Genomic DNA, 26,723 nt, shown 5'->3' on the forward strand with positions numbered 1-26,723 from the left:
CCCGTTCGCGTAACATTTTTCTCGTGTCTATCCGTCGCTTCGTACGTACCGTGGCTGCAGTTCGAACGTTTCGCATCAAGATGTAAATTGTGCTAGTGTTTCAGTGTTCCGCCTACCCGTTTTTTATTATTCGTCGTTTTCAGTGTCGCGGAGGAAAATATTTTTGCAAATTCGTTAGCAAGAAAACAAAGTTCGTTCGAACGGTGCACGCTTCTGCGAGAGAGAGATTTGAGTCGCATTGGTGATCCGGACTGAATCAAATCAAAAATTGGTAAAATTAATCTGATGCCTTGCATTAGTGCGTATTAGTCGTGAATGCCCTTGAGCAGGGAGAAAAAACATCTCCACTTCAGGGGAGTAAGATGTGCTTTAACCCGTAGAAAGAACTGTGTATATTTTCATAATTTGGTTCTGAATTAGGTGTTTATAGTGATGATAAAAAAATGTCTGAATCATACTCATGTTACCGTAGTACGAGTAAAATACATATGCAATGTGGAATGTAGACAGTGAAACAAAGGGAAAGGAATCGAACACGACGGGAGAGAACTGATAGTGGTTAGGCAAGTGTAGAAGCTGGCCCAGCCTCGATAAACGAGCAGTAGACGGCTTGTCACTGTCGTAAGGAGGTCAAGATTGCAAAAGAAATTTTACTCTGTGTTGCGCCGTGAATCGAATGAAAAATACGGCCAAAATAATCATAAAATCTAGACGTGGCCAAGTAATCACGTTGAAATCGAAATGAAATGAGATCAGGCCCAGTAAGGGGGAAGGAACCAACTTTAAATCGACGATTTCTACGGATCGTGATGTCGTGTTTGGCGTATTGCCATTCACGAGTGAAATTGCGTGGCGCGTGCTAATGATCACTCAGTAAAACTTGCGGGTATGGGCGATTCAGTGTTTGGACCAGATTTATGGTCGAGCAATCGAACTCTAGTTTGTGGCAATATTGCTGCAAATGGTCATTTATCGTTTTTTGGTTTTTTTTTTTTGCTGGCATTTTCGATGCGAGGGTGTAGATACTGAGATTTTCAGTTTATGTGTAGGTCTTTATAAGAAAAATCTCTGAATATGTGTGAAATAAAAATGTTTACCCCCCCAAAAATCATCTATTAAAAATAAATTGTATGTGTTGTATGTGGAATAAAGTTTTACGACAGGTCTCAGAATTTTTCTGTTTATTTCCACGAGTAGAGTTCATCGACCTTCGAGTGAAAAACAGAATATGACCACTACCTACCAGGAAAACCAACTTTTCGAATTCTCAGAAAAAGTCTTTTCTTCAAATATTCATAGCTCATAAACCATTCATTTATCGTAGAAGCTAAGTAATTTGTATTGAAGGCTCTCAGAAATTTTAAAAATAAAAAAAATTTTTTTTTGAAATTTGATTTGAAAAAAAAACAAAATTCTCTGGGTGAAGGAAAATTGGAAGTTGGTTCCGAAACAAAATGTATTCGGACTTCACTAAGATCAGATGTAGAAATATTGTGTATCCTGATTAAGCAAGAACGCACATTAAGCTAAAATCAGCTTTATTGATTGAAAAATACAGAAAGTTTGAATCGAATTTTTATTAAAGAAAATCGAATGAAAGGCGTCGTTGAAAGGTAAACCAGCGATTTCTTTTTTGAATGAAGTTATCTCTTCAACAACTTAAATTTGATTGCAATCTTCTATGCGTTTAAACTGTTTAAACAGTTATGACCTTTTGAAGTCTGATGTAATATTCGTTCATTTTCGATTTCACGAAATGTGCCCCAGTATAGAAAACAAAGACGTAGTCAATCATTGTGAGACTGAAAGTGTTATTTCTTCAAAATTAAGGGCATCACCAACAATGGAAACCAATTTCAATATCGAAAGAAGTTGTCTCTTATATTTTTTCGTCAGTCTTTTTACGCCATTTTTGTGCACACTTCCGATACAAGAGGAGGTGAGTGTATGTTAAAATCACTTCTTTACCTATTCAGGTAGAATTTGGATACAGTGTTTAATAAAAGAAGTTGCTTAGTTTTTATACTTTTTCATGAAAACAGTACTAGAAAGTCAGCGTCATTAGAAACCGATGTTTGCATTATCATCGCTAGTTCCAGAAAGTCTCGTCAGCAAACGCGACAGCACATTCGTAAGACCAAATTTATTTTCGTATTATGCATCACTGGCCGCCAATTGCCTGCACTGATAAGGAACGTTACACACCTTGCGCGTTATCATAAGGTGAACACCGGCTTTGGTACTAAATGTAAATTTCGTTCTAGTTGCAGTTGATTATCCCTCACCAAGAGTGGGTGCATTGGTTATACCAGACAAGGTTTTCGCACATATTTTTAATTAACCTCGTAAAAACATCGCATAAAGAACCGACAAAGTGAGTGAAAACAAAGCAAAAATTAGTAGAAAGCAATGTTCCATTGTTACGAAACGGCCGCCCTCGCCGGGGGCTCTGCTGGTAAAGTCCCAGGCCTGTAAAACCTCAAACTAGCATGGAAGAGGTAAAACAGTTACCGCTACTGTATGAGAAACGTGTGAAATAAAGTGAATCGAAAAAAGTGCTAACAGTGTGCCACAGCACGTTCCATACACAGCTGAGAAGATAGAAAAAAGGCGTGCAACGCATGAATGAAGTGCTCCCTAGAGGGTCTGTGGATATCCGTTCGAGGCTGTCGTGACCGACGTTAAACGGGAGTGTCAGTTACTCAGACTGTCCAGAAGCATTAGTGGCGACTTGCTCGATCGGCGACCGGTTGTACCCGGGCAGTAGCAATATGAGCTGGCTTCGGTCCAGTCCACTGCGGCACAGCTTCTCTAAATCCGGAGGCAGTACCGGCAGCGGGACATCGGGTCGCGGAGGAAGTTCCTCTAACGGAACTATGCGAGCGTTCGATGCATCCGAGTGTGATCCAAAGGCGTGTTACGACAGCTTCTGCATCCACTGGCAGCAGGCGTACGAAATCATTCTACGATCGGAGGTAAGTGTGCACTTGTTCTTACCATTCCTATAGTTAACCTTGAAGCGAGTAAAGGAAGCACTTAAAAATAGTTCGTAATTACGCTTCCATTCGGGTATTTCTTTTTTCCTTTTTTTCCGTTCACGTTCAATTTGTGGGTGGCTACACAGATAATGAATTCCAAGTAGCGTCTGCACAAGAGTGCTCAAAATTTAAGTCCTACCGCAGCCGATTGGCCACCCTAAGACAATGCTATCAGACTTTTGCACCTGGCCGTAGCAGCCAACAAACATGATGCATGAAGTTAGTCACTATTGTATGCAGTTAACAGGTAGCTCGTATGTAGTCGAACCATGTGGGATTATCTTATCGTTTTCTAATCGCGTCTAAGCCATAAGTGTTTTTTTCTTCTGTGTTAAGATTTTCACAGGAGGTAAGAAAAACAGATGTAATTATATTTTATGCTCGGTTGTTGTGTAAAACAGTAGCTACGGTTATTAACTGTACACATGAGTAATAAATAGTAATAACTTTTCAGCTTTTTTTAAGTAAGCATTAGCTTAATATGGTCATGTTTCCTTTTTTCTGCTTCGCTAGCCAGTTTCTGTATGTCACCAACTCGCGCGAAAGTCTCGCCCACTCCTATGAAACATGAGGATGAAACGACATGGGATTCGATTTCTTGTGTTGCTTTTTGATTTTGATTCGACTAACAAAGTAAATCTGAAGTTGTGTGACATCAAAGCTTAAAATGTTAACTGTTGCCACCGCACGACTCGCTTTTCCATTTTTTTTTCTAGAAAAATAAAGCAATCGCTGTGAACATAGAAGCTCCAAATGAGAACTTTATTATTAAAGAGGTTACATGCCAGATTTGAATTAAACTATTACCGAATGGAAGAGCTCCCTGTAAACATTAACCAAAAAAAAACATAACGATTAGGAATGTGGTTCGAAAACTATGAAATAAAACGTGATCCAAATATTGTTTGTTTACAGAATAATGATTCTAACTTGAGCTCGTCTAGGGTAAATCCTTTTAAGTCAAGAATAATTTGGTTTTTAATTTTTCTCATCTTATCATCATGCCGAACAGACAGCCGAATATTCAACAGAACATGATGATTAAATGAGAAAAATTAAAAACCAAATTACTCTTGAATTAATGTGAATTACCCTAGACCACCGGTTCTCAACCTGGGGTATGCGTACCCCTGGGGGTACTCGAAAGCCTTCAGGGGGTACGCGAAAGAAAATTCAGTAATGGCGGACTAAGCCATTTTTCTTTATAATACTTCATGTGTTATTCAATCTTGCTCTTGAAACATGACTGTTGTAGCAATCAAACAAACTATAGTTCAATTTGAAACCTGACTAGACTACCACAACATAATCTATCTCTACTCTCTCTCACTCTACGAGAACATTCCAAGCCAGGGGGTACAATCGATATAGAAAATATCGCCAAGGGGTACGCGGACAAAAAAAGGTTGAGAACCGCTGCCCTAGACAATCTCGAGCTCAAATCATTATTGGATAATTTGTATATTCCGTTATTTTCAAAAATTAATTTTTCCAAGCCCTATTATTCGGTGCAGCTCTACTTAAAACTTCTAACAATTTAGGTTTATGTGGGTCATTCATACAAATAATTGTTGCGAAGACATCATTAAGCTAGGAAAACGATGAAAGGCGCTATGGAAATATTTCCACTTTATGCCTTTTTTGACCACTATGCGTCGTCATTTCTCTTGCGGGAAATGAAGTGTCTAGTATCAGCATTTTATTCTGTGAATGAATGTCGGGAAAATGTACTATTTCAGATGTCTACCTGTTTGTGGGAATGGATTTGAAAGAGGCTAATGTATGGTTGAGTTGGAATTTCGTATTTTTGTACAACGCAACTTGTATTGGGATTAAGTGGCGTGACTGCGCCAAACCACAGTTTTTCTAATCTCGTTTTGCAACATGATAGTCATTAACCGTTATGTGTTACCCAGGTACCTTTTTAGGTTTGACAAGACAAAGTTTCATAGTTCACTGCAATCATTCTGATAAAAATCAGTTACATCTTAAAGCTCATTAAAAGGCAACTTTAAGAACATTATTTTTTATATAGCAACAAAGGAGAGGAAATGGGGGGAGGGACCCTTACATGCCCCCCGATTTCGATAGTTTTAGCGCCAAAAAATTCAGTAAATTCTCTACTTTGATATCAGTGTCAGTGGTGCTGCGAAAGGATTTTCTCATTGCCGGAAATCTGGTTTTCCGGGGATATGTTCCAAAATAGAGAAATCTTATAAATATTTGAAAAGAAATTTGGTTCAAAGTTCAAAATTATTTCCACAGGCCATTTTTATGGTTTTGTGTGTTTTGAAGATATGCCTCTAAAATGGTTCTTCCGGAACAGATTCCACAAAACAATTAAATAATACAACGTCACATACTATCCAATATGAGTGTTTTCAGAACCGGAATGATATTTAGAGTTCGGAAAACGACACCCGCCGCCTTTTCGAATTCCAAAATGGCGATTTCCGGTATCTGGAAGCAAACCAAAATTTGGCCGAATACCATCGAATGTGGATATTTTCGGAATCGGGATGATGCCGACAAACAGCTAAAGTTAACTAGAAACCACCTTATATGGGAATCGGGACGATGTCCAGAGAACGACCACAAAGGCTATTTTCAATTCCAAAGTAGCGACATCCGCTTTCTGGAAGAGAACCAATTTTAAGTATATGGGTGTTTTCGGAATCGGGATGATGCCCAGAGACCGGGATCGACTCCAAATGCCATTTTGAAATCCAAGATGGTGACTTCCGGTTTCCGAAAAACAGCCAAAATCGGCCAAATTCAATCTAATCAGAACCAGACGAACCGGAAGACACCACCTAGAACTTTAAAATGGCGTGTGTAATTGATTTCCGGTATCTAGGCATTATCCCGATTCCGAAAATAGTCATGGTATTTGGCCATTTTTGAATCTTTTCCAAATACCGGAAGTCACCGTTTCGATATTCAAAATGGCTACTAGGGATTTTTGGTGTCTCTACATCATTGCGATTCCGAAAGTACTGATATGAGGTAAGGTAATAATTGTAATTGTACTTATAAAATTGTCATATATTCATGAAGTTCTTCCGTTTCGGAACATATCCCCGGAAAACTGGATTTCCGGAAATGAGAAAATTATTTCGGTACACCGTTGACACTGATTTCAGAAAAGATAAGTTGCTATATCTTCCAATGCTAAAACAATGGAAATCGTGTGAAAATTGTCAAAGTTACAAGAATTTCAATTTGTGGATACCCTGGGTATCCCATCGAGCATGTAAGGGTATTTTTTATTGAACACATAACGGTTCTTTGGTTACTCTCTCTTTCTTTCTCTCTCTCTCTGCGCTTGAATATTCTTAACATTCATTTTTTTTATCAAAACCAAGAAAGAAATCCTGACTACGCCACTGAGTAGATGTAATGATTTTTTTACAGGTGAAATATCCTTTACGTAGATTTCGGAACTAACGTGGTTTCCACGCACCATGTAAAAAGCAACTTCATTGTATACTTAAATCATATTCTTTATGTGAATTTGACTGATTTTGTCTGAGATCGTATTGGGTTAGGTTTCAATTATCACTTAAACACATTTTTTTTTGTTTTGCGAGCCGGAAGCACAATTTGGAACAACTTTGTATGATGAGCTTGGAGTCCTTCACGATAATTTAAATAGAATGTGCTCTCACCGCTCCGGTGTTTGAGTCCAAGTAATACTCTATTCGACAAAGTTGTAGTACTACATAAGGACTTCATTGGTAGAGCAACTTTTCTCTTACCGTCGATTCCTTTCAACTGAATCTTTATATTCGACCATGATCCTATGAGGAGTGGATCACACCAATATTCCGAATTTTACTAATATACGGCCAATGTTGAGTTTGTTAAGTACGTACTGCGAACAATTCAAAACAAGACATGCTCAGGAAAAATGTCCACCGACTCAACATCAGCTTTAGAACCCTCGACTGCATCTTAAAAACCGGTGTAGGTTATGCATAACTTTTTCAACCACAGCGTGGAAGTGTTCGGTAGACATAGAATGAGCTAGATTCAAAAAATTTGAGAACTAATTCAGACCATGGAAATAACAAAAACGATCAAATGCAGTACATAGTTCCAATTTTTGTTCTTAGCAGCATCTTCCGGTTATTTGCTTCTATTATTTAAAGATTCGTCGGTCACAGTGGCCGTCATCGTACTGAAAAAAAATTTTTTTTTGAGTTCAAATTAAAACCGAAACAAAGCTATCGGCATACGCGTAACAAGCACAAATCAGATCAAACGAGGATATTTTGCCAGAAATTTAACTATATTCACACATTAAACTAATTCACTTCCAGCAAACAAACTACTTTAACAACTGTAAACAACAACAAACTGATTCAATCTCAGTGGTGCAAAATAATCGCATATCAGTCCCACTATAGATTATTTTGTTGTAATTTTTATTAATTTACTTTTTATGAAGTAAAAGTGTCAAAAACATTGAAATACATCTATATTCCAATCGGATTGTATTTTATTTAACCCCCTAGTACCCTAGTACCCGAATTAGTTTTTAGACGGACTTCGAAAAAATCACTATGAATCTCTATAAACATTTTTCAAGTATTTATTGAAGCTCTTCAGAGGTTTGACTGAAAACCGTCTAAAGGTGGCACTGGGCACTAGAGGGTCAATCAAACATTTTCTTTCTTCTGCTTAGTTTTCTCCGCTCGGTGATTTTAAATATGGGTTTGACATGCGTCCATTGACGCGCGTTAACCATCTTTCGGCAGTAAAGGTTATGCTTCGCCAATCCGAGTTTACCAAGATGGTGCGGCTCAAAACTATGTTTGATCTCCATGTTAGGAGCGGCTGATCAACGTCCTGGTGCCAGTGTGAAACTCTAAACAGAGCTGACTCGATGGCCCTTCAGCTTCACAGAGAACAAACAATCGAAGAGAACAAACGACCCGGAACAATTCACAAACACCATGGTGACGAAAACAGACGTTGAATTGAAAACTCAGAACATGGAACTGTAAGTCGTTATGCTTTCCGGGTTGCGACTACTTAAATCCACGCAGCTTCAAAGTTGTAGCACTGTAGGAACTTTGCTGGACAAAATAGAATGTATGCAAAAGCTGGCATCGGACAGCTATCTGTACTGCGCTGTACTGTACTGCGCTAGCGACATCCGTAAGTTCTACGATCGGGAGGTGGAAACAGTACTACGGCGAGCATCTTAACGGCGATGCTACAGCAGACGAAGGTGGAACGGCAATCATTTCAGGAGCACGCGCAGATGATGACAGGTTCCCGGCCCTAAACCTCCAGGAGACTGAGGAGGAAATCGGAAAGTTGAAAAACAACATAGCCGCTGGCAGTGACCAAGTGAGCTTCTAAAACACGGCTGTGAAGCACTGGTTAAAGCCTGGACTGGGTGATTTTCAGGATCTTCATTAAACCTGTGAGCAGAGGCCAATTAGGTCGGACTAATCAAACACATCGGAGTACTCGTGGAGGACCAGCGTGCGCTTGGAGTTTTCGAACGGGAGGTGTTTCGTACGATCTACGGTCAGTGCTAATAAAAGTCATTTTCCCCAGCAAAATTCTTCAAAAATTACAGCCAATCATTTTCAATTTTCACTTCCAATGATCGCAGCACTCTTTCAGATACACTAGATTTTCGTCCTAGTAACGTGCTGTTATACTCGGATGAAATAGATCGCGCGCATCGTTCACGGTTACGGAATAAAATTTGACGACAAATCCAACCAAATGATCTTCACTTCAAAGCGAAAAAGAAAAACAAACAGACCACTCAACCAAAATGAACCTCACCGAAACACTTTTTCACTGACACTGACCGATGCCTTGACAATCTTCGTTAACTGATAAACTGATTTTGTTGTCTTGCTTTCATCGCATGAAATATAATGAGGTGTTTTGACAGTTCACTTCCATGCAAAAAGCGGGAAGGGAGAACTCTGAAAGGATTGTAAAAAAATAACGTTTATGGATGCTTTTTTTCACTTTCACTCAAGAGTGTCAACAAATATCAACCCTGTCTACGGTGGGGTGCAGATGGAAGATGGGACATGGAAACGACGAATGAACCATGAGTTGCATCATGAGCTGTGCACGTCGGACGAAAGCTTCTGTTTTCTGGGATGCGGGTGGAATGATTTTCATTTATTACCTTATAGAAGCAAAAATTCTTCAAGGGCGAGTATTAGTGTGGAATATCTGAACAATGAATACAACAAAAAAAAAAAAGCTGGCCGCATTTAGCAAAACAAGTAATATAAGCATTATCATACAATGTATCACTTAGTACTTTAAAATTTGCCAAAACTACAGAGGTCGAGTTTTACAGTTTGTGTTCATTTCGAAAAGCTGGACGCTTCTCTCTACAAATATAATATTGAGGCCGCCCTTAACATCACAGGAAAAAGTGTATCTAGCCAGGTTTTTAAATTCTGGTGCTTCAGTTGTCTCAATTTAAATTTTTATTGTTCTTCAAATCGAAGAAAGGCAACGTATTTTCAATTCAAAGCTTTTAGACTTTCAAATGTCATTTAACTAACTGTACTTAGCTATGCACGCCCCAGGCAGACATAACAGCATCGCCTTAAATGCCGGAAACAATTTCGATCGCCGTGGATGGCGATGCAGGCAAAAAAACACATCGCAAATGTAATTTTGACAAATGAGTAGTCATTGATCGAGAAGCAACAAAACTTATCCAGTTATATCACACACTGTTTTGAGCTAGCAGAAAGCAGAACTATTAGCTTTTATTCAATCGCGCACCGTCTCGGTCTCGGTCGGTGCAGCTCCATTCGGTCATCACTACGCTATTGACGTTCGGTCATCGCACAGTAACCGACATTCACGCCATACTTTTCACCCCTCGGCACACACGTTTTGCACTCGAGTTGTTGTACCACCATTACGGGGTTCGAATTACAAACTACACTGGGTTCATCCTAGCGCGGTTACAAAGTCAAATTGTTTCTCGTGTAAACTAGTCCACATTCAAAGCAATTCGAGCGAATTTTACATTCCCATCTCTAAGCCGACTGTGCGAAAAATTGTGTAACAAAACGAAACTTTTCGAGTAAAATCAGTAAGCATCACATTGAAATTATAACTGTTGACATTATGCACCAAGACTGTGTAACCAAATGGCGAAGGTGAACGACTCTCTGCTGGGGGAGAAGCGCATAAGAAATCGTTGGAAAAGCCATAGCAAAGACAGGTGTAGCAAACCCGCAGGGAATTGATTCGTAACAACCGCAAAAAAGAGCAGCAATTCTTTGCCACATGGTTGGTTAGTCAAGTAGCAGTAGATTCCACGTCCAATGATAAGCAAGGAGGTATCGCAAGCTCCGGTCGAGCCCGGGAGAGGGCGAGCATCGGTAGAAAAGGAATTCGGTATGTGAAAGCAGCGACCCAAAACAAAACAGCAAAAAATATCGCATCGCAGGCGCGAAATGATTATGCAGTCTTGCTTTAGCCGCCGCTCTTCACCCGGCTCCCCCGGTACGGTAACAAGTGGTAACTTACTGCTCCGCTATTATTCTCGTCTGTGCAGATTGCAGTGATTCACCTTAACGCCAGGGAGAAATGCGAAACCAATTCACCTATAGGAGGTTATTATTTTCTCACGCTACACTGCTGAGAAGGTTGATTATGCAGCTGGTGGTAGCGGTATATTTTTTCTCTCGTACAGCTGTGAATGAATTAAGTTTTGTATCATACGATTGGAAATCAAGACTTGATACGGCTCGAGGTGGTTAACCAGGGAATTTGCATCAATTATCGGGTATTAAGGGGTTTTACTTTAAACGTTAAGAATGTCGAGAAAATGACGCAGATCGATGCGATGCGATGCAGTGCATTTTAACACTAGAGTTGACTACCATAACAAGCAACAATAGCTTTTCTATTGTCCCGAACAGTCTGTTTAGCCTATTTTGTCATGGCCCAACTCTAAATTGCGATTTTCTCCATCAGAATGGTACTTTACCGATATGTTGATTAGCACACAAAGTTCCATGGTTGATTTGTTTTTTATTTATGAAAAAGTAATCCGTAAACTTTGAATGCAACGCGAATAAATAATTGACTTATATATTTTCAACATATTCTTCGAAAAATTTGAGCTGTTATAAATTTTTGAAGTAAAATTACATAGGGTGGCTTGCCGAAAAGTTGAGATTGGAGTGAAACGGTAGAATGAAAGATTTCACATGCTTGTAAATTTGTTATCACTGAACGGACTTTAGTCATTATTATATCGTTTATACATATACATATATATTATAGTTTAACATGCAGTTCAAGGAAAACCTTGTGGTAATATCAACTACTTAAAATAAATGATTTAGGGGCGCTAGGAAGTGCCATTGGTGTTGTGACAATAGTGACAACCGGCAAATCTGTTAGTATTCTGATCATTGCGAAATGCCATTTGCAGATGATGATTCTCGTTTTCTTGTCATTTTTAGCAGTATATTTCTTTTACCCTAATAGTCAAAAGATATTTCCGAGCTCGGTAATTGCATCAATTTAGCGGTTTAATCTGTGATACACAATACTAAATGACTGGAATACAACAAACAAATTTTAATTCACATAATTCGATAATCAAAATAAGATCGCATTTAGTGAAAAACAAAATCATTTCTTAATTTTAGCGCCACTTTTTAATCGATTGGAATACATGTTGGACTTGATTTTCCGGAGTGTCGAAAAAAAAATCACTCCGGACAATCGAATCACAAAAAAATTGCAATCAACGAACCCAAAAAAATATTGTTATTTTACTTGTATAATGTAGTGGCGCCAGAAATTTTTTTCGAAGAAAAAAGAGGTGAAGTCTTGAGAAACAGAAAAAACTACCTAGACATTGATTGGTTTGACTTTACTCAGACATGTCCTAAACATGCCAGAAAAAACGGATAGGGTGACAAAATCCCGGAAGGGATAAGAAAGGTAAAATTTGAAAAAGAAAATTAGTAACAAACAGAAAAAATATTCCGGATAATCGAGTCCAAAATCCCGAATAATCAAATCCTGGATAACCGAGTCCAACCTGTATATGTAGAACTGCATTTGCAAAGTAATAAAATCCAGTTTAAATTCCGAAATCCGTGTAAATTCTGAAATCTGCTCAAAAAACTTAATTTGTATTTAATTTCTGATAAATACTTAAGAAAAAGGATCAATAGCAGTGTTATTTCCATCTGCGAATCGAGTTGATATTCAGATAAAGATAAAAACCAATAAAAACATACCGTGTAAAAAACGAGTTTTCTGAAAAATTCGCGTAAAAAATGCGTTATTTCCGAAATCCACGTAAAAAATACCTTAGTGTATTTGTGGTTTTAAGAAGGGAGGATTGAGACCATTTACTTAGAGCTAGTGTATTTCGTAACAGCCTTAAATCCTTCGAACACAACGTGCTTGGCTTGTTCTCATGGCAACTGCAATCGTACGATAGTCTTATAGCGAATTTCTTTGTTCCACCACGATATTGCGATTTACGATTCAAGAAAGAAATGCCAGATAGCCCCAGGTGGGCTTTGGGAATAAAGAAATTCGCTATTAACTCCACTGGCACAGCTCTCCTTGCGAAGAGGCTTCTTCTTCTTCTTCTGCTTTTGTCACCTTTGATAATGTTTTTCTGTGCTTTCAACGATATGCTTGTTGACGGTATACAGTTGACGAAAAACTAATGTAGTTTCGCACACAGCTTTCGTCTGGACATCTTCAAACAATGTGCAGTGCAGATCATCCTCTTTTTCAAATTCTCTCAGCCTATCACCTGCGCCGCGTCGCCTTGCGTTGTGACGAGATCACCCTCCGTAGCACCTCCGTAGACAATCACACGGGTTTCTTCATTATACAGGTAGCAGTTTTGTTCAATTCAATCGAATTTGACACGCGGTAAGTCGAACCCATCGTCTGCTGCATTTATGCACGTTGATGCTAGGGGCGGACGAAGAGTGATTTGAGTTCCAGGCGAAAGCTGATTTGGCGCCCCCACCCCAGTTTAAGTTTAATCTACACTGACAGAACCAGCTTCGGGGGCAGGCGATGCTCTTTTAAGGTCAAGTCAATTTTTATTGGATCCCCAACGAATGAAATACTTGAATTTGTTCGGCAGAAACAAAAGCAGCTGATTGTGGAAGGCTTTAAAAGAAGCCTTCGTGAAAAAATTCCTTTCAAACCAAGCGTTGCTAAGGAAGTAGTTGGCACGATTACGGAAGGAATCTCCATACGAGCTCATTTTGTTGCATTTGTTCGGTGTTTCAAGACAGCAGGAGTGAAAATGGAAGAAGGTGACTTGGTAGCTCAACTATTCTTAACCGGCGTTACGCTACTCGAGAATTCAGAGGAGAGGGACGAGCAAGCAGTCTAACGAGAGTTCTCTAAAGAGAGAAAAAAGCAGGCTATCAAATTGACTTGAGTGGTGTAGGGTGCGTCAGATGTAGGGAAAAACAGCAGAAGTTTACTTGCATGCAAGTGCCATCGCTGTAGCAAGGTCGGGTACATGCAGAACTGGCGCTCGAAGGAACCGGAAGGAAATGCTTCAGCGGCAGTCGATAAGAACGATTGTCTTCTTATTCGGTCATGGTAAATGGTGACCAGAAAAAAATCTGAAACTTGGAAGATCCAGTTCTGCCTAGACTCAGGATCATCTCGTGAAGAATGCAAATCATCTGAGGTCCATGCGGAAACTGAAAGATCCTTTCATTATCGATGTGGCCAAGAATGCCGTGATGCTGGTCAGAATATACGATGGAGAAATCAAAGATATCTGACAAAGGAGTTAAATTTACCATCCATTATTTAGTACTGCGGCCGTATCTTCGAGAAAAGTTGCTTTTGATCAACAAACTCTCACAAGATGGTATTGGTGTAGGTGGGATAGCTGAGGCTGCGAAGATGCTTTGGTCGTGAGCAGCTCTGGCGGTAACGTACGTCCTCCTCATCGGTTGCCCTACGGTTGCTTTGGTTGGAAACGTAACCCCTGTAGAGAAGTGGATGAAGTGGAACCAGGATTTTCGGATGCAATGCTATGACATGGATCCCGAACTAGCAGAGAAACGAAATTAGTTCCCAAGAGCCAGGAAATGGTAATGACGCTCCGCTCTGGATGGACACCAGCTTTTGGACAAGTATTGCAACCCACACGGAAAATTTTGAAGATCTATGCAAAAAGTGAGGCATAGAGGGGTTGCGGGAGCCGAGATTTTGCGCTACGTAATTAATGTACGTTCTTCAGTTGAGCCATGGAGGTCCGTTAAAAAATCACGTAATGTAAGTGAAAGTAGTAGTGAGGAAATGTATTATTTCCTTTATATTGAGTGAAGGATACATGCCAGATGAACAAACTTGTTCTATTTGAGGCTCCAAATAATCCTGAATTTATCGGAAGTCGGAAGGTCGTGTCTATGCTTGGCGCATTGCATTTAAAATTTGTATAAAGATTTGTATGAGAAAACCTGCTTTTTGCATTCTCAAGAGCTCAAAACGGCTCAAACCATACGTTTCATGACTTCAAAAGGTAGGTTTGTTGATTCTTAACAATTTCACAGGAGACACTAAAGAGCTAGGATGTTCCTAAAAATATTATTGCTGTTTAAATTTGAGTATGTCGAATTACATGTTGTAAATCAGTTGTTCTGCCAACATTACCAGTGTTTCGACGTCAGTCGAATTTCCATCAGAAGAAACCGAGCCATTGGCATCCCTATACCGAGTAACAGTGAATGACAATGAACTCATGTCCTGGGCTCAAATGAATTTGTGCCCGCCGTCAGCAGTAAGATACAGATGTATGAAAAGAGACGGTGATATGCTATCTCTTTTACAGATATGTTGAGATGTTGGCCCTTGAAACATGGTGCGATGCCAAAGGGATGGAAGAAACCAAAGAAACCTCTGCAACATGTTGTAGATCCGTCGCCATGTCACTCGGTCTTGGGCTGCTATCCTCCAATCTCCCCTAACACCCATTTCGCGGGTATCCTCGTCGACAGCAAACATCCAACGGGTGCGAGGCCTACCTCGAAGTCGACGGCCTCTATCGGGATTTCTGCTAAATATAGTCTTCACTGACAGTCTAGCTACATGCCCAGCCCACTGCAACCTGCCGTGTTTTACCCGCTTAACTATATCCGCCGAATTGTACACCTGGTACACTTCATGGTTCATGCGTCTGCGGCAAACACCATTTTCTAGTTCGCCGCCAAGGTTTGAACGCAAAACCCTACGCTCAAAAACACCAAGAGCTCACCGATCGGCCTCTTTCAACGTCCATGCTTCATGGCCGTAGAGGGCCACGGGAAGAATTAGTGTTTTGTAGAGTGCAAGTTTAGTACAGGTTTGCAGACTACGGGACCTCAGCTGGTTACGCAATCCGTAGAAGGCCCTGTTTGCAGCTGCTATCCGCCTTTTTTTGTTGATTTTTTTAACCAATTTAAGCTCAACATCCTCCATAAGAAAGGTATTTAGGTTCTTCATGTTGCCGAAGCGTATGGAATCGTTAAAACGATTCCTGAGAAATGACTGGAACATGTTCCGGTAATATAATGATAATGATCATGCCTCTTATTACTCGCATGGTAATATCAGTATCTAGGTCGTCAGCCTAGTTTCATCAAGCGACACCTCAAACGACTTAGAACCAAAACTAGTTAATTGGTGGCCATATCTCCTGTTAATGTCGTCTTTGGCCGTTTAAAAAATGAAAAAAGTCATGAAAAGAGAACCGTTCATTTTTGGCATGGTTCGATTTTGGCAACAGAAAAAATTCTGGTGTGTTCCCAAAATCGAACAGGGTCTGTATTTTTATTATTAATTTGCAGCACTCTACTTTGGAAAAAAATCTCTTTAATATTTATAAATACCTTTCATTACCGCCTTTGATAAATACCTTTCAGCACCGAATTTATATACTATACTATCTGCCTCGACTGCCTTTACGACACGTACAGAATTTTGTTGTCCCCGGTAGCGCAGCGTATTTTGCGGCACCCGAATAATTATATTGAAAACAAGCAGAAGAAGAAGACAATTCAAACGGCAATTTGACCAGCGCACAGTGGGGCGACTCCATACAAAGGCTGGCCAAGCAAAAAAAGTGTCGATAAATGTGACAAAGACTTGATATTTACATAATTTTGGGGCGCTGAACACGAATTTGGCATCCATTTTTTATTTGGGGCCGTCCATAAAGCACGAAATTCAATTTTTATTATTTTTTGGACTTTTTTCTTTTTTCATAGAATTATATGATCTTTGACCACAAGTAGTGCCATCGGGCGTCCTCCCCATTAAGAAAAAATACGTAATTTATGGACGACCCCTCGAACTAAACAAAATTTGCCTGAATATATATATATATATATATATATATATATATATATATATATATATATATATATATATATATATATAATTTTGGGGCGCTGAACACGAATTTGGCATCCATTTTTTATTTGGGGCCGTCCATAAAGCACGAAATTCAATTTTTATTATTTTTTGGACTTTTTTCTTTTTTCATAGAATTATATGATCTTTGACCACAAGTAGTGCCACCGGGCGTCCTCCCCATTAAGAAAAAATACGTAATTTATGGACGACCCCTCGAACTAAACAAAATTTGCCTGAATATATATATATATATATATATATATATATATATATATATATATATATATATATATATGTATATATATATATATATATATATATATATATATATATATATATATATATATATATATATATATATATATATATATATATATATATATATATATATATATATATATATATATATATATATATATATATATATATATATATATATATATATATATATATATTTAATAAACCAAAACAACATAAGTAATACCAACTAATTACAAATTGAAAAAATCATCATCAGCATCATCATCTTCTGCTGTGATCGCTTAAATCTCGTGTTGAATTGTTTCCAGAAAATTTTAAGTTCATTATATTTATCAGCAGGAAAAATGTGTTTCGCTGCAATTTTTATTTTTTCTAGTAATTTTCGTAATTGTAATTGTTTCATATATATGTTATCTTCCTAATCCGGTTTCTATGGTTGAAAGAGGACATTTAAATACATGTATAACACCATGAAATGACAACTTTCTAGACATTAAATTAGGTGATGCCGCTGAAGTTAAAGGCTCCATAATAAAATTCAACGAATTTATGAATTTGAAAACCAAGACACTGGAATGACACAACGTTCAAAATGAATACGGATGCGGAGGGCGAGGGTTCTTTGTTTTTTTTTTTTTCTCATAAAGCAAAATGTGTGCTTTACTGTTGTATGCAAACGAGTGCGAAGCACAAGCAATCTTCAAACGGGCTATTGTTAGCCGGAGTTTGGTGGTATGAATTTGCTGCTAGTATTTGACACTTCAATCAATTTAGCGAACTTCATGATCATAAATTGAAAAGGGCTGAATGTTTTTAATATTGTTTTAAATTTGGAGAAAGTGATGTGAAGTTTGACATAATTAAAATTTCATAAATTTTTTTTTTACTGTTTTCTTGTTTTAAACTTATTTTATAACTTTTCATTAATAAATTTTGTCATTTTTACCCAAATATATATCTTATCCTTATGGATTGAGTACGATAACATAAATCTTCATTAACGGGGTATCATGGTTATGAATAAAATCAATGCTGGATGAAATTTCAACTTCAAAAATAAAAACTAAGAAAATCTGCTATCACTTTTTTTACTAAAGTGACAATTTGCGCAGTTTTGCGCAGCAGCGGACAGTATGCATTTGAAAGCTTACGTTTTTACCTAAATTTTGAATGTAGTCACAACCGTGGCAAACTGCGGCAACTAAACTTTTAAGCTACTTTTCTACAAAAAATCACGTTTTTTGAAAAAATGTTTAGTGTCAGGCCTACTTTGACCAAATTTCACAATATCCAATGAAAGGGGTTTGTTTTGCACAATATTTACAACAACTTTTCCTTTGACGTCAAAAAAATCCAAGCTATCATTGAAGCTACAGAGCGTTTCAAAGTTATGCAGTTTTTTTTCAAAAAAATGTCAAAAAACGTCAGTTCGCCAAGCTTTGAAAAGTCATAAAAAATTCAGATTTCATGATATTGCGCCCAAATTTTGGATTTAGGCACTTGAATGTTATAGCAATAAAGGAAAAATATTATGAAACTGCTAACGAAAATTTTTTTTTGACTGATGGCCAGCGATTCCCCACTGTGCAGCGCTCTATTCCTACATTGCTCGATGCAGTATTGTTGCCTGTGCCAACATGTTTCCCTTCAAGACATCAGTTTTAAAAACATTCTAGCAGTAGAACGTAAACCTGGTGGTTACGGTGGTGGTTACGAACTTTCCGAAAAAGCTTCACCTTCAAGACATCAAAATAGTCTAGGCTCATAGAAGCAAGCAGTTGGTTGACCTATTGGGACGAGGAGATTCTGTCAATTTTTTTTTGCCACTGTTATACAGGATATCACAGCAGGCAGTTGGTGTCTACTCATGAAGTCTGTGCTAGGCGTGCTTGCATGTGATTGGCACATTGTTCGTGAAAATTCGACCATGAAACTTTTATGAAATTTTCACTGTTTAACAATGAAGTGATAACGATAACTGAAGAATCACAAATTGTCCATCATTTTATCAATCCAACGATATATTGGTTATTGTGATCCATCCTGTGGTTACATCAGTATTACCGTTTGAAATCTTTCATTCCAACGTTACACCTTGGTTTCAGTTTCCGCAGAATGTATCTCAATATAGTGCGGTTAGACGTAGTCCTACGTCCAAAAAACCTTTAAACTTCAACTTTGAACAGCTACAGCTTTTTTACAGATATCCTATCTCTTCAGTGTCTTCGGCAAAATTGTTAAGTATCTAAAATACTATGCTTTAACGTAACGTCGTGCATTAATAAAGTTTTAGAAAGTGAAATGCAAGGTAGGTTTTCCTATACAAATTTTCATTCAAATTTGAAATGCAATAAAATAAGCCGAGGTAAAATCAATCAATTTCCGGTAAGGTCAGGATTGTTCGAAGCTCCAAGTGGAAGCAAAAAAAAAGTTCTGAAAAATTAATCACTTCGCCCCACCCTAATAGATATATTCCGATGCAAATATCTGATAATGAATAAGAGAAACAATAAGAAGTAATTAGGACTGATTTCTCAATTTATCTTCAAAAGTCACCTGAGTTTAAGTAAAACTTTCTAACTAAATAATCAAAGAAAAAGCGCGGCTTTCGAATCGTTTGTGTCGGACGTAAAATTGAGGTCTAACCACAATAGCAAACAAATGCGTTTTAATGGACATTTCGTGTCGCTTCGCATGAAAAGTACAGCAAGGCGCCACCAGTCGCCGTTTTGCAAACGTCAAACGGCTTTACTTTTGCAAGTGGGCGGCATGCGGCCCACTACTCTCGGAAGCCACCCACCAGTGCCGCATTAAGCATAGCGGGGGCTCCGGCTTCGTGCTCATCAACCATAGCCACCGGCTATAATATGATGGGTGAGTGCAAATAAAGAAATGTGCATGAAACGTGTTACTGCTTTGCACGGTGGCCCACAATGCCAGCGCGCTGTCGAATGATCTAACCAAAGGCACTCTCTGTGCCGTCGATCCGTTCAGGTCTATAAACGATATGCGCGGCTTTGTTGTGCTAACTTCATGTGTTATGCTGCCGGCTCTGGGTAGCTGAATACTGCGGAATTTCTCTCGCTAATTTAAAATCATTAGACTAGTCTGTTTGCTAATTAACCCATTCATATTTTATCTTTCCATAGAACAACCGTGGTCAGGCACATGATGACGTACTCGCAGTGGTCATTCATCTGGACCACATGGTCACCTTGCTGTTAGTGGAATTACATCACTGCAACAAGGTCAGTCTACCAGGAGCGCCGGTTCCTCCTGCTCCTTGCCTGGAACATTTGCTAAGCGAAAACCTGCTCGACAAGCTGTACGAGTGGGGCATCAAAACCGGAAGGTTTGCTGGTTTCTATTTTATTGAAAACGAAAAACGATTAACATTTCTTGTTCTTTCCAGATATGCCAACGCCGTTCGCTTAGAGCAGCTCAAACTGTACGAACAACTGGTGAGTCACAGTCGTCACCAGTTGCTGGTCCACGAGCCATTTTTAAGGCCACTCCTTAAACTTCTTGCATCAAGCCAGAATGAAATTTATCCACCGGATGTGGAAAAGCGATTGGTGATTCTGCTCAATCAGCTGTGCGTACTGCTGATGCAGAACGTGCATCTGCTGGATTTGTTTTTCTTCTCCAATGCTCAACAAAACGGTACAGGGGGTCACACCAAGTAAGATTCGTCTTGTTTCAAGGTGGAAAGATAAGAGTCGCTTAGTGTGTTTTTATTTTTAATTCGCAGCTTTATAATCTTCTCCCTGCTCATACCATACGTCCACCGGGAGGGTTCGCTAGGACATCAAGCTCGTGATGCACTTCTGCTATGCATGGCTCTCTCGCAGAAGAACTCCAATGTCGGAACGTATATCGCCACCTATTCATCGATTTGTCCAGTTCTGGTTACCGGCCTGGGTGGTTTGTACTCAAGGTTGCCAAATCAGATCGATGTCAAAACTAGCGACTGGTATCGTGTAACCACGGACGACGTCACAGAAATGCAAGAACTAACGCTCTTTATGAACTCGTTAGAATTCTGTAACGCGGTGGTACAGGTAGCGCACAGTATGATCCGACAGCAGCTGCTGGATTTTCTATATCAGGGATTCCTGGTACCGGTACTGGGACCGGCGATTCTGCAGGTAACGATCGGTCGCTTGTCGATCCGATTTTCTTTTCATGCTTACTATGTTGTCTATAACATTGGTCCTTGTATTATCAACTTTGTGTTCTTGTAACCTTTTCCCTATCCATTATTTTTGTTGTTCGTTTTACTCTCATTTAGTTCAGTCAGTGGTTGGCGATCTAATATTTTAAGTAGAATACTAATTAATTTGCTTTTTTGATACCTTGGTATTATAATATCAAATCCTTAAATTTCGCTTCGTCACTGGCTATGACTGGGTTATAATTCTGCTAAAATATGTAGATAAACACGTGCAGAGCAAAGGAAACAAGCTTTTCGCTGTCCGATATGATTGATCGTTTGAAACCTGAACATTTTTTTCTTTAAAAAAACCAAACAAAAATTAGGAAATGCTGCACTGTCATCAATTTTTCTTGAACTCGAACTTGACGTCAGCGAACACCGAACAACTTCGTGTTAATTGTTTCACGTTATAGCACTAAATAGTATGTTTGTATATCAGTCTAAAAATCGGTTCTATATAACAGAACGATGTTCAGCTGTAGGCGATCGATTCGGTTTGGTAGGCTAGAAATTCTCGTGAAACACAGATGTTAAAAAAGCTGAACTGGAAATTACTAATTGTAGTATGCAGCAAAAAATATTATCGGAATGAATTAAACGATTTTTTCCCTATGTATTCTTATAAGCATTTGCATGAACACGTAACTCCAAAGTATAACAACTAAACTGTACCTGCACAAAAGCTAGTCCCTCTTACGATCAACAGGTGATGGATTTCATTCTCCCCATAACATTGTGTTTCGGACCGTACTTGACAAAACATAGCACAACCGCCCCCACCGAGTCGATTATTCCATTTCGCTCATAGTTACGGTGACGGGTGGTAGCTTACTGTATCTCACCTTCCCGTTCGTTCGTCCCCCTACTGCTCGTCAAGTATTTCGTTTTTGCTGGGTCGCAAACAGGAGAACTGTTCCTGACACGATTTAGAACCACAATAACTAATATTTTGCATTTTATATAATTTCTCTTCTCCCTCCGCTTGTATCCTGTCCTTCGGTTTCGTTTATTTAAACATGAAACAAAACTTTCCCTTCTAACAACTCCCCACTCCTTGAAACAAACAAATTTAAACCTTGCAATGGCCGTTGCACAGACATTTAAAGGTAGAGGTCAATTGCAGACTAACGTCGAGTCGCAGGTTTCCGCCATGGCCTATCTGGATTTGATAGTCCGCTCGGTTACGGAGCCGGGCCTAACGCAGATAATCGTTCGATTTCTGCTCGATACAGCGAAATTCGACGGCCAACGGATATTGGACGTGTTGGTGGAGCGACTCAACAGCAGTGACTCAAGGGTAGGACCCACTGATAATGTTAAATATGTAACTAAACTTGATTTTCAAATTTGCAGCTTTGCATGGTAGCCCTGTCGCTGTTCGACACTCTGCTAAGTCTTAACTGCGAGGATATCATGCTTGAACTGGTACTCAAGCATCTGCTCCACTGTCAGCATGTGCCGATATCTCATCGCTACAAAGTCAACCGCGTGGATCCGTATGGTAATTCGGTGGAGTATTTTCTGAACATATCACCGGAGATCATGAAAAAGGTAAACAACGTACTAAACATCAACAATAACAACACGCTGTTGTCCGGCGGTGAGAACAACGAAAGAAATATTAGCAAAACCATTGGGGCCAACTGGAACCATTACGGGCTGAATACGGGTGAAACTTTACTCGCCAGCTATCAAGCTTACCTGTTGGAAGCACGGAACCGGATTGTGCAATGCAAGCATGCCTGTGATCAATGGAACAATACGTACCGTTACCAAAAATTAAGCAAGCAAGCGATGAATAACAACAGCAACAATAGCCAAAACGTAAATAGCGGTAGTAATAGTCTTAATCAAGCCAGCACCAACGGAACGACCGACGATGTACGAGCCTACAAAGTACAAATGATCAAGAACTTTCTGGAGGAGTTTGTCACCGGTCGAGGTCCGGACAGCGGTCTGGAGGTGGCAAATGACACCGATCGCTCTAGCCAGTGCCAATCGCCAGCAACGATGTTTGGTCCACCAGGCGGGGGTTCGACACATCTGTCGGCTATGACTAAACAACTGGACAGTTTGCAGTCGCTGGGCGACAGTAGCGGGTACGAAAGCTTAAACATCACTAATTTGGACAGGGGAAGCGAGGATGGCCGGCGACAGGAGCTGTGGAAGATATCTAGTGTGCGTGAGGAAACCGTTGTCGATCTGGATCTGTCCGAGGATTTGTTTGCTCAGGGGACCATCAGCTTAGGTACTGTTTCGCTCTAGATCATTACTTGCATTATTCGATGACTACGTTTTTTTCGTTGCAGGTCCCTTTCTCACGGCCATATGGGGTAAGCTGCAAACGTTCACCAGCAATTGTTTGTATGTGAACCTGCAGCTAACCGGACTCATCAGTCATTTAGCTTGGTTTCCTCTACCTTTGCTGCACTCGATTCTGCTCCGACCGGACATACCGACTACTTCCGATACGCCATCTTTCCATCAAGTTTGTTGCAGATTTTAATATAAAAGAAAAGGAAACGGCGCTTCTACTTTACACTTAATTTTAGGTCCTAAAAATTCTCAAACAGCAAATTGACGCCGAACTACCTGATGGCGACGAATCATTGGAAATTGTGGACGTGGCGCGATCCTTCCTGGTGGATCGAGAATTTCGACTAATTAACATGCGAAAAAATGCGATCGAATCCAGTACGAGCAGTAACAAGCAGCCGTTGCTCTTCAACGGAACTGGAACGCTGATGGGCGGTTCTGGAAGCATTTCGATGACCTCCAGCCTATCGCAGACGACACCGATGCAGCTGACGCCAAGTTCATCGTACGATCCGTTCAAACGAAACGACGCCAAGCGGAAAAGTATAGGCACTTCCTTCTCCGGCTTCTTTCGAAGGCCGGCCTCCTCCGGTAAGTTGGAGTGCGTTCCACCACGACCAAAGTATTCTGCGAAGCTTTCTTTTCCTTATCGATCTTTGCAATTTCCTTTCGACGCTCATTGCAGCGTCCTTTTGTTGTTCTTTCTATCACGCCGCTTTCTGTTTGACTTTATTTCACTATCAACAAGCTTTGCTTTCCGGTTAGACATTAACAATCTTTGTCAATGCAGCCTCGCCTCCAGCTTGAATTAACGAAGTGAAGCCAAAATGCATCTTTCGTTTGACACATTCCCCCTTTAGATACAGAGCGTTTTTGTTTCTTACCCATTTGTAGAAATTTCTTCAGCTTATTTTTTTTGTGTACAACGGTTAGTCAAGGTGAGGTCGACCTCTGCATTTTCGTGTCATGTAATTTCAAGTCTCTGTCAATTGAAGGTGACTAAACAATGATCATTTATATGTTTCCATCACGTTGCTCATGTTATTAGTATTTTGTTCGTTTTTTTTTCAAGTCTGTGTATCGTACCTAATTGAAAGCAAGTTTCTCGATTCTTGTGTCACTGTGAATAGCAGAAAAAGCGACCGATAATGCCCTTCGCTTTTATTTATATCGAAACCAGTCCGTGAAATGAAATTCATAATATAATCACCATTTCGTTTTTCTTTACTCGTACCTCAGCTTCATCCGGTATAGCACAAGTATTTCAATTTTTTACTGGTAAATATCATGCATCTGTTTATTGTTTTTATTTTGTGTTTCACCAAGATTTCTTTCGTTGTCGTTATAACCGTTTGACTGTAACAAGTTTACCTACTGAGTATCGGCGATATTTCTTTTGAGTGCTGTTTTGAAAAATTGTTCAAAAAAAATTTGATTACTCCAAAAAAGTATTGCCATATCAGTACATTTTTTGCATTGGGTACTGTTTTCAGGTGAATTGTTCAAATTTAATATTGTTCTTTGAAATAGTAACCCTAACAATTTGTGTGTACTAACGACCAGGGAACGTATTAGAAATAACAGGAATTATGCTTAAGTTTATGCCAGGCTGCAGAGCAAATTATTAGAGTAACATGTTGCTAGAGGGTGTAGAATATTGTTACTATTGCTACTTCTTAGGTGTTAGTTTAAATTATTTCTAATAATATTATTAGGTCGTTTCTAGATAAGGTGTAAACAGACTCGACCTGACGACTCAGATTTTTTAAGCTGATCATGTTTACTTGAACTGTGTATTAGGATCTTTTCAGTTCAGTTTATTCTAAGGCTCAGGTGACCAACTGACTTTAACAATCATTTTCAGTTGCAGCTCAACAGCAACTGGAAGTTGAGAGTATTCCTACTCTGATAAAAACAGCTTAAGCTAGTGTTAAAATTAAGCACGTATCTAGCCGGACTATAAGACCTAAACTGTTCAGTGATATAACCAAATACTAGTAATTAGGAATGGGATTGCATGCCTTGTAGAATTTGCAATTAGTGGGGCAGTGGTTCTTGTTTCTATATTTACTCCTATCTGTAAATAGAAACTCAAATTTTCACAGCACGGAACTAATTTCTTATGATCACCCCGCGCAGGAGGATCAAGCAATAACGCTGCACCTACCAGTCAGTCGTCCTCGACAGCTTCGACTGCGCCGTCCAGTTCGCAATCGACCACCAGCTCGGGTGTAAGCAGTCTGGTAACGACCGGCGGTGGCAGCCGACGGGAATCCCGTGAAGCAGAGACCCAATTTATGGATCGTCCCACAGCGAGTAATACTGTTAGTTCCTTAAATGTCAATTCCTCCGGGCCTGGTAGTGGTCACAACAGCTTAGAGTATACGTCGGTTAACATCAACGGGTCCGTTATAGGAGTTGGTAGTGAACGGCAACGGGATTTGGCCGTTAGTGCGGTCATATTAGACGAATGGCTGAAGGAGCTGGCGGCCATCACGCAGGAACAGTGCATTGTTATGATATCCGAACAGATATTAGCTCCTAATAGAAGCAGCTGAAGGAGAAGAAAAGGAGGAAGGCAACTTCCTCCTCGCCGCCAGCCAATCAGCTCATGATAGGTTTATTATTCACGCGAAATTTTACCTATGCCGAACCCCAAAAGAACTGTTTTTAACTCTTGATTTTAATCTAATATTTCTGTGCAATTTGCTACGCCGGAAACGATGTAATGTACATGCACAAACAAATATTCCGCTTTCTAATCATTTCTAAAATGATTTTTCTTCCGTGTATTTATTGAAAATATTTTAATGTTTAATTCTTTTTATCGATCAAGAAGAAAATTTTACTTCCTTCACATTCTAAAGTTTTCAAACTGTTCAACTGATCGCGAGCAATTAGTTTACTAAAAAACAAGATCTCTCTCGCTCAGAACAGGAACCGTTTACAACGACTATTAACTGTGTTTTTTAAATTGATTATACGTACGCGATTTATTTTCACACGTTTCTAAACCTAACGAATCTTCAACGGCTGCTCACGAAACACGTCCAATTACTTGATTTTGCGTTATCACAGGGAATAACGCTTGTTAAAAAAAGGATAAAAGTAGGTACATGTTCTCTAGATAATCTTCTGTGAGATATTCTATTAACGATATGTATAGGTGAAGCAATATAATAATACAATAGGAGCGAAAGTGTGAGGACCGTTTGAAGAAAAGGATTGGCGGGAGATTAGCAGCATTGTGGGAAGTTTTTTTTTTTGTAAAATATACACACTGACAAATTGATGACATTCATGATGATAGTTGATTATCTTTCTTTGGAAAATTGTTTCTAAAATAGTCCGATTGCCATTGATAGTATGCATTGGGGTAATATACACAGGGTGTCGAAAACCTGGAAAATCAGAGAATGTCAGGGATTTTTTTTTTCGATCAGGGAAAACTTGAAAATATTCAGGGAAAATTTTTA

General features: G+C 39.3%; 1 protein-coding gene across 5 annotated transcripts; it reads left to right on the forward strand.

Moving 5' to 3' along the window:
- On the forward strand, positions 1-26,556 carry LOC129724862 (FHIP family protein AAEL005291). Of its 5 annotated transcripts, none has more exons than XM_055680109.1 (11): positions 1-298; positions 2,265-2,975; positions 19,865-20,067; positions 20,128-20,397; positions 20,467-20,863; positions 22,028-22,228; positions 22,285-23,179; positions 23,241-23,419; positions 23,484-23,838; positions 24,487-24,525; positions 25,387-26,556. In XM_055680109.1, exons 2-11 carry the CDS (start codon positions 2,772-2,774, stop codon positions 25,803-25,805), a joined length of 3,162 nt encoding a protein of 1,053 aa, XP_055536084.1. In that variant the 5' UTR covers positions 1-298; positions 2,265-2,771; the 3' UTR covers positions 25,806-26,556. The 5 variants fall into 5 exon arrangements, with proteins under 5 accessions (XP_055536084.1, XP_055536083.1, XP_055536086.1 ...); XM_055680108.1 differs by having other exon boundaries at positions 1-271; XM_055680111.1 differs by having other exon boundaries at positions 1-271; positions 22,055-22,228.
- The last annotated feature ends 167 nt before the right edge of the window (positions 26,557-26,723 follow it).

Source organism: Wyeomyia smithii, chromosome 2 (assembly GCF_029784165.1).
Source record: "Wyeomyia smithii strain HCP4-BCI-WySm-NY-G18 chromosome 2, ASM2978416v1, whole genome shotgun sequence".
NCBI classification, from domain to species: Eukaryota; Metazoa; Arthropoda; class Insecta; order Diptera; family Culicidae; genus Wyeomyia; species Wyeomyia smithii.